The 12,745-nt window shown below is 40.9% G+C and overlaps 2 protein-coding genes across 3 annotated transcripts in view; both read right to left on the reverse strand.

Annotated features, from left to right (window-relative positions):
* CEMIP (cell migration inducing hyaluronidase 1) overlaps window positions 1-12,745 on the reverse strand; it is a 140,624-nt gene that overhangs the window by 104,176 nt on the left and 23,703 nt on the right. The gene's annotated exons all lie outside the window — the stretch shown is intronic.
* Window positions 1-12,745, reverse strand: part of LOC116819847 (cell surface hyaluronidase CEMIP2-like) — a 63,309-nt gene that overhangs the window by 26,682 nt on the left and 23,882 nt on the right. The window contains exons 16-17 of the mRNA XM_075069091.1: window positions 10,767-10,982; window positions 2,338-2,546 (exon numbers count right to left, since the gene is read on the reverse strand). Of these exons, the coding sequence (XP_074925192.1) occupies window positions 2,338-2,546; window positions 10,767-10,982 (425 nt within the window). The remainder of the gene's footprint in view (window positions 1-2,337; window positions 2,547-10,766; window positions 10,983-12,745) is intronic.

Below are 12,745 nucleotides of genomic sequence, written 5' to 3' on the forward strand. Positions count from 1 at the left end.
AAAAAAAATAAAAAAATCTAAGGACAGGCAGCTTTTCCCCATTCAACTGATTTGATTGTGGTTCTCTCATTGTTGTCTTTTGTGAAACCAACCATATTGTGGGGCTTTGAATACATGATACGTGATTTATGTTGCTGCCTGAATAAAGGACCAGATCTCTGGCTGGGTATTGTCAGAGACCCAGGGGCTGCGTATAAATTTCAATCTGTTTTAATACTGTGGGACAGAGCCTCAACTGGAGTAAAAACTGGCCTGGCTCCCCTGGAGTCACCAGTTACACCAGCTGAGGATTTAGCTCTATAATTGCAAGGAAAATTAATTTTAAAATAGAAAAATAAATGACAAAACTAGGGCTTGTCCACAGATGACAAACTGACTTTTCTTCTCTGTGAAAGTACAAGATGTTGAAAACTCTTAGACATTAATAGCTCCTCCATGGCAAGAGAGTGTGCGAGATGTGACATACACACACAGCACACATATCTTAGGACTTACATCCTGGCATATATCTACCTTCATCTTTAAATCATAGGAGAAGTTTGCAGAGACTACATCTCAGCACAGTCACTGGGGAAGGCTGCTGGGAGTATGATAGAGCAGTTCATGCTGGGATACATGATCTCTATGAACAGCATCTCCATACTGGATATTGAGAATGTCCTTCTCCGGCAGCAGCAGTGAGTCATTTGGACAAAGCTACCAGCAGGTATTCAAAATGGATTTTGGTTGGGCAAAGCATAAACACCTCTGCTATATGAGCATTGCCCACAAATTTCGGCAGAATTTGACCCAAAAAATTCAGCACAAAAATTCAAGGAAACCAACACCATTCAAAAAAGAGCCAAAAATGCTACCTTCAGCTAAAACCTGTGCAATTTAACTGTCTTGGAGGGGCAGAGTTAGATATTCTCTATGGGCTCGATTTGCAAAGGTATTTAGGCACCTAAAGATGCAAAGACTCCTAACCTGCTTCTACACTTTTGAAAATCCCACTACATGCTTACCTGCATGTTTGGCACTTAAATACTTTGTGACTCTTGCCCTATGTCAGTGTTTCCCAAACTTGGGACATCGCTTGTGTAAGGAAAGTCCCTGGTGGGCTGGCCCGGTTTGTTTACCTGCCATGTCCACAGGTCTGGCCGATCGTGCTTAACAGTGGCCGCGGTTCGCTGCTCTGGGACAATGGGAGATGCTGGAAGTGGTGTGGGCCAAAGGATGTACTGGCCGCCGCTTCCAGGAACTCCCATTGGTCTGGAGCAGCGAACCGTGGCCACTGGGAAGCATGATCAGCCAGACCTGCAGACATGGCAGGTAAACAAACCATCCCGGCCTGCCAGGGGCTTTCCCTACACAAGCAGCCTCCCAAGTTTGGGAAACACTGCCCTACATGATTAAGGCAAAATATAATAATGTAAGAGTTTGTTTGCACAACTCTGCTCTTTTACTGTATCATCCTAACAGGACTCAAGAAGTCATATGTGCTAAAGAACCTGTGTGTCAATTATAGGGTTTTCTATATTGCTTATCACTGTAGTACTCAAGTATCTATTTTGACAATGTAAATAATGGGTGTGACTCACATATTGTGAGGCTCTCTCTCCTCTCAGTTACACCAGTTCTAATCAGGTGCAGCTGCACTGAAGTGGATGGATGCATGCCAATATAAACCCTGTGTACATGTGATAAGAATCAGTCCCTTTACCCAATAGTCAAAACAGGAGAGATTGGTGGGGGAGGGGAGAATGGAACAACCTGCAGGGGAAAAATAAGTCTAAAGTGCATATGTCCCAGTTTTATATAGAGGAGGTGCAAGAAAACATGGAAATTGGAATGGAATAGAATTTTATCAGTTTTGAAATATTTCAGCAGACTCCTGGTATTTTTAAACTTAATACAAGTAAAAAATGAAATTGCAGTGTTTAAGACAGAGAAAATGTGACTCTCCATACACATTCAAATACATTTCTACACACTTTATATTCCACACTTTATATTTATGGGAAATAAATTGGGTGTGCAGCAACTAGTGTGAACAAATGAGAAAGAGCATGAGGTCTCCTTTGGATCTGATTTCAGGGACAGCATGCTAGTTGTACGCTGGATTTTATTTCAAAACTCACTGGAAGGAGAAAAGTCTCTGCACATCAGAAAGGCTGCAGTAAAGTGAACACAGAGGCATTTGTTTGTAATTGTGTCTGTCATAAACAACTTACTGTAGCTCTCTCAGAACTTGCTGATATTGCGCCAAAAGATAAAATCAGCAGGACCCTGGAAAAGCATCATAGCAATACTCACATCAGAGACAGAATACATTCAAAAGGAAATCTTGGGTGGTACCTGTTGAAGTTGATTGGGTACAGAATGACATCCTCGGGTGCTCTCCCATCCCAATGAATGGTATAGGCCTGCTCCAGCATCACTACAGGTTGGTACTGTTGGTATGGTACTCCTCTATTCACTCCCTGCAGCCTTAGGGGATGAGAATGGTATGTTGCTCTGGCAATAGATAAGGTCAGATTCTCAGGACGTCTGGCCTGAATATAAAGCTGAGGGTGAAAAAAAACAAACAAACAAACATTCATTAAGCCAACCGGGTCTCACCTTAACATCTGTGTTTGATCATCATTTCCTTTAAATGGCTTTGCTGATGGAACGTTCAGAACTTTCCGAAAGCCACCGAAACATTTCTGACTCCAGTAAGGCAGTACATCAAAACCAGATTTTGTAACTATCTGCATCTTATTTTATGGTGTACAAAAGGACCAGACCACCAACCAACGTTTACAACTCAAACTCGAAGCGAAAAGGGGTGATTCAGACAGAGCACTGGACTGGGAGTCAGGAGGCCTGGATTCTGATCAAAGCTCTGCCATTAACCACCTGTGAGACCCTACGCTATTCATCTTTATGTGCCTCTTTTCCCCTCTAATCTGTTGTCTGCTTTGTCCATTTTGACCATAAGCTCTTCAAGGAAGGCAGGGACTGTCTCTTACTAGGGTACGTACAAGATCAAGCACATTAGGGACCTTATCTTATCTCTAGATCCTACCATAATAATAAATTCAACAGAGAACATAGTGTATTTAAAAGGAGTTGCTCCATGGGCATGACACAGACTATGTGCAGAACCACAGCCCAGAAGCAGGGGTGGCTCCAGGCACCAGCACGCCAAGCGCGTGTTTGGGGCGGCAAGCCACTGGAGGCACTTTGCCGGTCACCCGCAAGGGCAGCAGGCATGCCGCTGACGGCAGCCTGCCTGCCGTGCTTGGGGCGGCAAAATGCCTAGAGCAGCCATTGCCAAGAAGCTGGGTCTGGCCTGCACATCACTTTTTTGTCAGGCATAACATACAGCTCAAAATGTTGCATCCAGTTGCTGCTTCCTTCTTGGAATCTAACTTCTTGGTAACAAAAAAATTGATTTGATAAGAGAAAGTGGTGTGGAGTCCAGCACAGAGGTTATGTAACCTGTGATCTGCTGTGTGGCATGATATTTTTGGAAGCGTCTCAGCTTGAGATTTCATGCCTGGGTGTCTATAGGCAGACTGAGCTCCACAACAACAAAAAAGTGACCTGATTTTCACTTTCAGGTCCTATTGACTCCAGTGAAGCTGAGGATACTCAGTGCCCCTGAAAATTTGGTTAAGTGTATAACTATGGGGTTAGCAGCCTTACTGTAGGCACCTAAGATTGAAAAATTTGGCTTAAAGTCACAAGAGATCATTCAAAAAAAAATTGATCCATAATTTTTAGACATTTGCTCAAATCCTGCTCTCCACTTACATTGACTTAGATAGGATTGCTCCAGAGTAATCATAATTATATCTCTGGTCCTGGCAGTACAGAAAGTACCACTGGGGGCTGGCACCTTTTAGGATCAGACCAAATATTAGAATTAAACTTGTTCTCCTTCCTCCTCCCCCTCCCACTGTTGAAACCACAAATCAAAATTTAGTAAAATAAATTTCCCAAGTGAAGCACATTTGCTCACTCCTCAATGGCTCAAGGAAAAACGAATGTCTTAAGTTCAAATGAAAAACTTCTTTTAATTTATGAAACTCAAGAAAACCCGTTTGCCCTTTACATACAAGCCCCAGACCAGGAGGTTAAAACAGTGTGTTGATCACAGTCACTGCCACCAGGTTGAAATTCTGCCACAGGAGGTCAGATTAGATTATCATAATGGGCCCTTCTCGCGTTAGTGTCTTTGAATTTATGTATTATTCTTGAACTGAATGGTGTTTTTCTGAGTACGGAATACTGGCATCATGTCTGACACTGCAAAATAATTCTCTAGACCTCTTTCCACATGAAAGTCAGTAGCATTCATCATGTCATTCTAACTTTGTATTCCATGGTTCTCCCTCCACCCCCAAATACATGTCTCAGGATAGGTAGAAAATCCTTACGTTCCAGGATGGAAAAGAAAAGCATCCTAAATACTTTAGTTCCTGAAAAGAAGTGGTAAAGGGTTGTGAACTAGGCTGTCCACTGCACTTACTGTTAATAGGTTCAACAAGAAAGCATAGAAGAGTTTATGATGTGTTTCCAAACTATGTTCTTTATCATCTTGTGTCAGATAACTTATCTGGCAGTAAAATTTTCTTAATGTCTTGGGACAAAGTTACAGGCTTAACTAAAAGTATAATAATTACAATTGCTTTATAAACACTGTATCATTGTCAATGAATAAAAATGCAAGCCTTGCGGTTAGCTACAAATATTTGTAAACTTACTTCATTTTCCATTCCAGCCAACACATGCAGGATTTCCAGAATTGTAATCAAGTATCGTTTTAGCTACACTGTACAGAGTTTACATATGCTGGATACTTTGAAACTTGCCTGTTCATTTTTATTATTAAAATATAAAATGCTGAAAGTCCTAATCCAGCAATGAACTCCATGCAGGCAGGCCTTTGCACTCATGTGCAGCCCCAGTGAAGCCAAAAGATTTAGGGGACAGGAGCTCAAGTATCAGACTCACAGTGAAGTCTTCTTGTAATCCATGGAACTGAATAAAGAAGCCTCACTGCAAGTTTCCCCATGCCACCCTGTCTGTGGACTTCATTCCTGACCTGGAGAGGGGAGCTAAGGCTATGTCTACACTAGCACTTTTGTTGGTCAAGAGTGTGAACCTTCTCCCCGTCCTCCCCTCCTCCGACTGACGTAAGTTTCACCACCAAAAGTGCCAGTGTGGACGGTGTTATGTTGGCAGGACAGCTTCTCCTGCCAACATGGCTACTGCCATTCGTGGGGGTGGTTTAATTATACCGACGGGAGAGCTCTCTCCTGTCATCATAGAGTGGCTAGACCTTACAGCGATACAGCTGTGCTACTCTAAGATCTGTAATGTAGACATAATCTAAGTCTCTGCCTATTCAATCCCTGACTTTGCTGAGTCTGCCATCCAGGATGCCGATTAGCACTAGTTCTAGCAGTGATTTCATGATTTGGAAGCCTGCTCACTGTGGATTGAACTTAGTCCATTTGTATAGCCCCAAAATAGCCAACGACAACTTTTGGTTACTACTGCACTGGCTGAAGTCAAAACATCTACACAGCAACCAGACACCCACTGCTGGCCCATGCCAGCTGACTCAGGCTGGTGGCGCTCAGACTGTGGGGCTCTTTCATTCCTGTGCAGGCTTCTGGGCTCAAGTTGGAGCTCAAGCTCTGGAACTCTCCTGCACCTGGAAGGGTCCTAGAGCCCAGGTTCCAGCCTGAGCCCAGAAGCCTGCACAGCAGTGAAACAGCCCCACAGCCTGAGCTCTGCAAGGCAGAGTCGGCTGACATGGGCCAGCCCTAGGTTCTTCTTTGCAACGTAGACTTTACATGTAGACTGCATATCACTACCCTAAGAAGCCCAGTCTCCTGAAAACTTGACACAAACGCCAATATCTGCCTACTCTTCTTATAGTGTCATGACAAAGTTCCTTTCCTTTTCTTCAGTCTTTACTCCATATATTTCTGGAGCAAGAACTTTGGTATATGTGAACTAATCATCTCTTTCCAGAGAGGAAGAAGAGACACAGCAAGAGAACTTTGTTCTAGAATAATAGAAACCCAGCTTCCCTTGGCTCCAGTATATATATTTACATAAATAAATAATCAGTCCAACAGGAGGAAGAGAAGTGGGCAAAATATTCTAAAATGTGAAGAGTGATGAGAGCCTGATCTAGCACAAGGAGAAGAGACAGTTATTTGGTAGGAAGAATCCTAAAGGGAATCTTATAGGCTCATTTAGCTGTGCTTAAAATGGTAATCCAGAAGGATTTAGTCCCATCTCAGTTTACACTGGGAGATTACTTAGTAGATTGTGAAATTATTGAGAAGTTCTCTTCATAACGCACGTTATTTATTATCCACCTGAATAAAGAGTGTGAAGATAAGCAACATACAAGGTATACACACGCAATAAATTCTTGACTTCTGGACTAAGGCAATATCTGTTTTCCGTCTAATGGTCTAATTCAGCCACTGTTTTTATTCCTGCTATAATGCTGACTGATGGGCATCAGACCTCAATCCAAAGTTCAAAACTAAGTGCAAAATCTTGGGTAAGATCTAAGGTGCAGGTGTTTCTTCAGTAATCCTTTTGAGCCCATACATGAGCCTGAAAAGCTGGTAACTTCCAGAAGAAGAGCTATTTCCCATGACAAGAATTTTAGTCTATGGAGTTATACAGCTTGCAATGGCCAATTATACTGAAGACCTCAATATTCTGTGGAAGATCCCTTTTTAGTTCCATAAAACATGCTGGGAGAGATTCCGATACCCATTACATCAGCATGAATCCAGAGCAGCTTTGCTTAAGTCAGCAGTTATTCTGCATTTACACTGGCATGTAAGTGAGATCAGAATGTGATCCCCTAATTGCACCTGAAGACACAACCAGCTTAGAAAGCTTGTTAACTTTTCATTTTCTAAGGACTTAAGTCTGTGAGGTTTTAAGCCTCCTTAGATCCCAATGATTCAAATCGAGCCCTAATGGATTCTATAATCTTCTCAAAAAGCAACCTTTCCTAGCATGGTTTAGAAAAATTCTGAGAGCAGCTACCTGAAATATTTCTCGGGTGTTTTATAGTGTATGCATTCAGGAATGATGATGGAAATATCAAAGTCGTAACTGGCTAACTAGGCATTGAATAGATGCCAGTGGAAAAAATATACATAACTAAGCAGAAAGGATGCAAATATCCACCCTAAAAGGGTGTTTGACAAAATAAAAGCATTAAGAGAAATGGAACAACTTCCTGCCGCTATTAGAATACCTCAACAGAATGAAGAAAAATGGACCAAGTGGACTGAATTGATTAAAAATAAATAATAATTGCTCTAAATTTTTATAATAGCAGGACAACTATTGTAGTGTAACCCATAAATTATACTGCCTCAACTCTGCTGCATTCCCCTATCTTTTAGTGCTTACATCAGAAAATAGCTTGTTCTGCCAACTAGTAGTTTAAAAAAAATAAGTGTTTCCCAGCTTCATCTGATTAACACCTCAGGTGCTGCTTGGAAGGCATGTGAAAAGAGAATAAAAACCTGGATTAAACTGCTCAGCTGAAGTCAATGTGGCACTGGGCAATTTTAAAGTGCTCAGGTCACTCTTGGACCAACAGAATTTGAGTGTGTCCTAGAGATTCTGTAGGAAACTCAGAGTTGCCAAGCGCTCATGATTTTATCGAAAATCTTGTTATGTTTGGTATTCTTCTTAAAGCTCCAGCTCATGGAATCATATTATAGGAAGCTCAGTTTTCATTAAAAACAGAAAGGAAGTTTCCAGCAGAGTAAAGCATGAAAACATTGAATCCTAAAGGCTCAAAACTTAGGAAGCAAAAAAAAGACCCCAGAATTTTTTTTAATCATGTGAAGTTGGCAATATTGGAAATTAAAGTGCTGGTGCTTCTCAGGGACCCCTGCTGGCAGCCCCATTCAGGCAGCAATCTGAAACCAGGAGAGGTAAGGAGTTGTGATGCTGGCTGCTTATAGGAGGGAGTAAGGGAATACAGGAACAAAGACAGCTCTGGAATTCACACAGTGATGCCTCAGGTAGGCTAGAGAAAAGCAACATGAGGTGAGAGAATCAGACCAGACAACTCTCAGGAATGACAAGCTCCCAGTTTGTCCTCAAAACTTGGCTGAGTTAGAAATACTGCAGGAGGAATGGACTTTTTTATAGTATTTCCACTTTGGGTGCTCATCAAAACCAAGGGGGAAAAAGCCAAAGCAGTGAACTGAACTATCAAAACTTTCTCAAAAAAAAAAAAAAAAAAAAAAAAATTGGCTTAAGTTCCAAAAGAAGGGTTTGGTTCATATTTTATATGAGCTAGCTTGCCCATCCCTAATCTAAATACCTTCGTCTCAGTTCAGCTGTGTAAAGAGTAACAACTCCCATTGATTGAAATTACACTTTCACCTGCTTGTGCCATGGATGACTATAATGTCTCGTCTTAGAGCTACGTGGGAGGGGAAAGAAAAGCACATTTTGTAATGGAGTTTCTAAGATTAAAGTAAACCAAAGGCTTCCTCGTCTTTCTCCATGATTGGGTTCATTTTTTATGCTTTTGAACTGAGATATGTAGTGCCCGATTTAGCACACACACAAATCATCAGACCCAGCAACTCTGGTGTTGCAGTAAAGTATTCAAATGACTATTCTGCAAATTAAATCAGCTCCTATGATGTAGAACTAACGATCTTCACTGCTTTCATTTCAGATTCATATTGATTTCCCCACCTAAGGGCTCATAAAGTGAAGTTTTTAGTATGTACTTTATTCACCCAGCTGGATGCTGATTGGGTGAAAGGAGCTGGTAAGGGACAGATCCCAGGGAAGTGAATGTTTATTCTTGCCTGAACTCAGCCAAGGAAAGTTTCTATGGTGGAAAAACCGCCTCACACTGTAGAGTGCCATAATGGGAAGAGTATAAATAGAAATAAAAATATAGATTCCAACTTGTTTATCATTCTGAATTTAACCCTTGAGTCACCAGAGATGGTGATGCCTCTCTCTCTCTCACACACACACACACACACACACAATCTGATTTATGGGCTTGCTACATATGAGCCCAATCCTATTTCCACTGAAGTCAGCAACAAAAACCCTCACTGGACTTCAGTTGGGCAAGATCAGGCATATACTTTGAAATAGCTAGCTGTGTGCTCCATGACAAAACAAACCTGATTAATCAGTACTGTATGGGGGCACCTCTAATACTGCACAGTCTTGAATAACTTAGGCAGGATTTTGTTCTGTGTTATACTCTACTTAGGGATGGCTAATGAATGCATGAAGAGACGTGCACGTGCAGTATGCCCCATCAGACATACAAGAATCTTAAAGAAACATGTGCCCTCACAGTACATACTGTGGACTTTAAGGCCATATTCCCATCTTCCCACCCCCAAAATATATCCTCCTGTCTTATATCCATCAGTTTATCTGGGGGGAGGAGCACACTTGGGGAGGCAGTCTTGATCACATTTTTTGATCATTAAAAATGAAGATATTCTGTCCGCAGAACAGGTCACTTTAATGAATGGCTCAAGCATTTTCAATGTAATTCTTCTTGTGTATGGTATGTCTCTTTTGCACTGTGCCACAGCAGAAATGAAGTGCCCATCTCCCCGCAAGTGAAGAAAGAATATCAAAGATCAGAGAGGAGAATATTACAGCTCCTTTCGAGAGACGCATCTCATCTCCTGGGCTTAGATGTCAGCTTTATAAACACAACCCACACCTTGCCAGGTACATCTGCTGTCTCATGGTTCAATTTCTCATGTGATTGCACAGAACCTAATAGTTGCCATGTAAATAATAAATATAACACCACTTGAGGTGATTAATGTGTTTTTAGTCAAAAGGGCCCTAAGAATGCAAAAAACTAGTGATTTCCATTCATAATCCATACATTTGTATTCACTGAAGTGGCAATTGTGTTCACTCATTTTCTCTTTATGAGTAATATGATTAATACTACTACTTAGCACAAAGACAAACCTTCTTGTTTTCGGGGGTCTTTACAAATACTTACAAACTGAGCATCATAATCCTCCTGTTATATAACCAAGTAAATATTACTCGGCCTCTGTTTATACATAGGAAAATTGAAGTCAAGGGCCTAATTCTGGAGCCTCATTCATAAGAAGAAAGGGCTCTAGGATTGGGCACCAACTGATTAAGTCAAGCCATCCTGGCTTCCAGTCCAAACCTAACTAGTTATATTATTAACACCATGCTTTCCCTTAGTACCCTAGCTGGGTGTCCCAGGACATACCATGGTGTATCTGCTCAGCATGAGGGCCCAGGCAAGCTTTTCAACTAACTGCAACTTTAAAGCAGGTTATATACTTTGCTTTGCTGTATGGCTGTAAAAATAGTCTCTAGAGGTTGGGGAGTGGCATGGAGAGACAGATAGAAAGTCTGCTTTCTTTTTCCCCAGACATTAAACAAATCCCTGATCTACATTACAGAATTACTACTGTATAACTAACATCACTCCAGGGTGTGAATAATCCACAACCCTGAGCAATGTAGTTATACCAGCCTAAGAGCTGGTAGATAGTGCTATGTCGGTGGGAGAGCTATCGCCTCTCTCTGCCTAAACCAGATCCATGGTACTAATGCTTGCATCAAGACTGATTTTAATATTGCACTGGGGACAATAAAATGCTTCATTGCCAGTAGTGCCTCGATTCAGCCCACTAATAAAAACACCTACTCCCAACATTTCCAGATTCATTACAATCTCCCAGTGTTACCTGTGCATATTTCCCACTGCATATCATTCCGTTCCACCGTGGGACAGTAAGACATCCTGGATGACGAAGCAGGTAGTTGTCTGCTCTCCCTATGAAGGTGTCTGGGTATCCCGTCACCGAACCATCCAGGTCATGGAAAATAGAAACTTTGTCACCATCATTATCATTGTCTCCAAACCACTGGCCTGATCTGCCAAAAAACACCTTGAGTCCAACCTGTAAAAGAGAGAGAGCCAAAAGAGGAGTTACTGGTGTAGCCATAACTGATTACTGGGCATAGATGTGACATACGTTATTATAGCTCTGTCAGGAACACTTTTGACATAGAAAATCCCATGGGTTTGGAGCACCACACCAAGACTTAAGCTACTAATGCATCCTGGATTTAGAAACAATTTTGACGGTATAAAGTTTATTTACTGGGATTTTTGTCTTCCTTTGTTTCTTAATGAGGAAGGATGTTTTCATGAAAACAGAATCTTTGGTTCTTAGATGTTCATGTGCTCCTGCTGCTTTCTCCTTGAAGTAATAAGCAGAAGAATGTGACTTTAAGGGATTAAGTAGCTTTGGAAGCATATGAAATGATTAGGAAACTAACATCCTTTACATGGAAAATGTCAGAAAAGTAAAGTTTTATAAATGTTCCCACTTAGTCTCATAAAACTTTGTGAAACAGCAGCTTTTTATAGAATTCCCATTAGCGGATATTCCAACATATGATTTGGACACTATTCTTTTTGGAAAGCAAACAAAACAAAATAGAAGCTAAAACCTCAGGTGCTCTCCCTGTGCATAACCTTGGTTTTGGGGATGGCTAAACATCAAAGCAAAAAGCATAAGCCTATTATAAAAATACAACAAAGTAGGGAACCTGCAGATGTTAAGCAAAAAGGTGTTGACTATTTTGATGTCTGTAGAGAAAGCAAATGAATAGATCACAAGGTGACGGTGAAGGTAAGTGTTTTAGGTCAGGTACTTTTTGCTGACTCCCTGAGTAATAATGTGTGCTACACAAGACAATAGTGGCTTGATCATACAGACCCAAGCAAGAAATCTTACTTCCATTAGGTCCGTTGACTTTAATAGGACTACTCACATGAGTAAGAAATAATTACTCATGGGGGCAAGGGTTTGCAGGTAAGGCAGCAAATCTACTAAGATCTTTGAAAGCTCAATTTTATAATACTCATTGGGTAAGAACTTACCACTATCCTTACTCACATGAGAAGTCCTATTGTTTAAATGGGACTACCTCACAAGGGTAACAACTACATGCATGAGTAAAGCTTGCAGGAATGGGCCCTTAAATTATGTTTTACTTAGTCTAGGCTTTTTCTATTACTTTAAAATCAAAACAGATCCTATAACCACTTTTCCTTCCTTCTCCTAACCTAACTCCTAGCCTCTTACTGAATCAGTCCTTTAAAAACAAACAAACAAACAAACAAACACCCCCCCACACACACACACCACCACCAACACCACCCCCCAAAACACACTGAATTGTAATGTTTGTTTTCGAGCAGTTACAACTCTTTTCTTATTTCCCCGCTGGAAACCTCTGCCAAAGGAGCTATTTGGTAAAGAAGAAGGATCCCACTGGATACTTTTTTTTGTAATATCTAAAAGAGGAAATATTAGTAAAATGTAAACGTTATCCTGCAGTTCAAATACTATAAATACCTTGCACCAGTGCATTTCTGGGTTTGAATATGGACACTCCAACGGCAAGAGAACAGAGACCTCAAAACAAAAAGTACAGTGTGTACAGTTTCCATTTAATTAGCACACTAAGTTTTTCCAGACACAACACAGAAAGTTTTATTGTTTAAACCCTAATCTTTCTCCTGTAAACTGTGAGAATGAGAAATAAAATGACTATTCTAAAAATTCAAGTTAAAGATTACACTAAAGTGGACAAAAGAATCACTGCTAAACTTGTAAAATGAGAAATGGTCTGTATTAATTTATGAGCCAAT

Source organism: Chelonoidis abingdonii, chromosome 9, assembly GCF_003597395.2.
Source record: "Chelonoidis abingdonii isolate Lonesome George chromosome 9, CheloAbing_2.0, whole genome shotgun sequence".
Classification (NCBI taxonomy): Eukaryota; Metazoa; Chordata; order Testudines; family Testudinidae; genus Chelonoidis; species Chelonoidis abingdonii.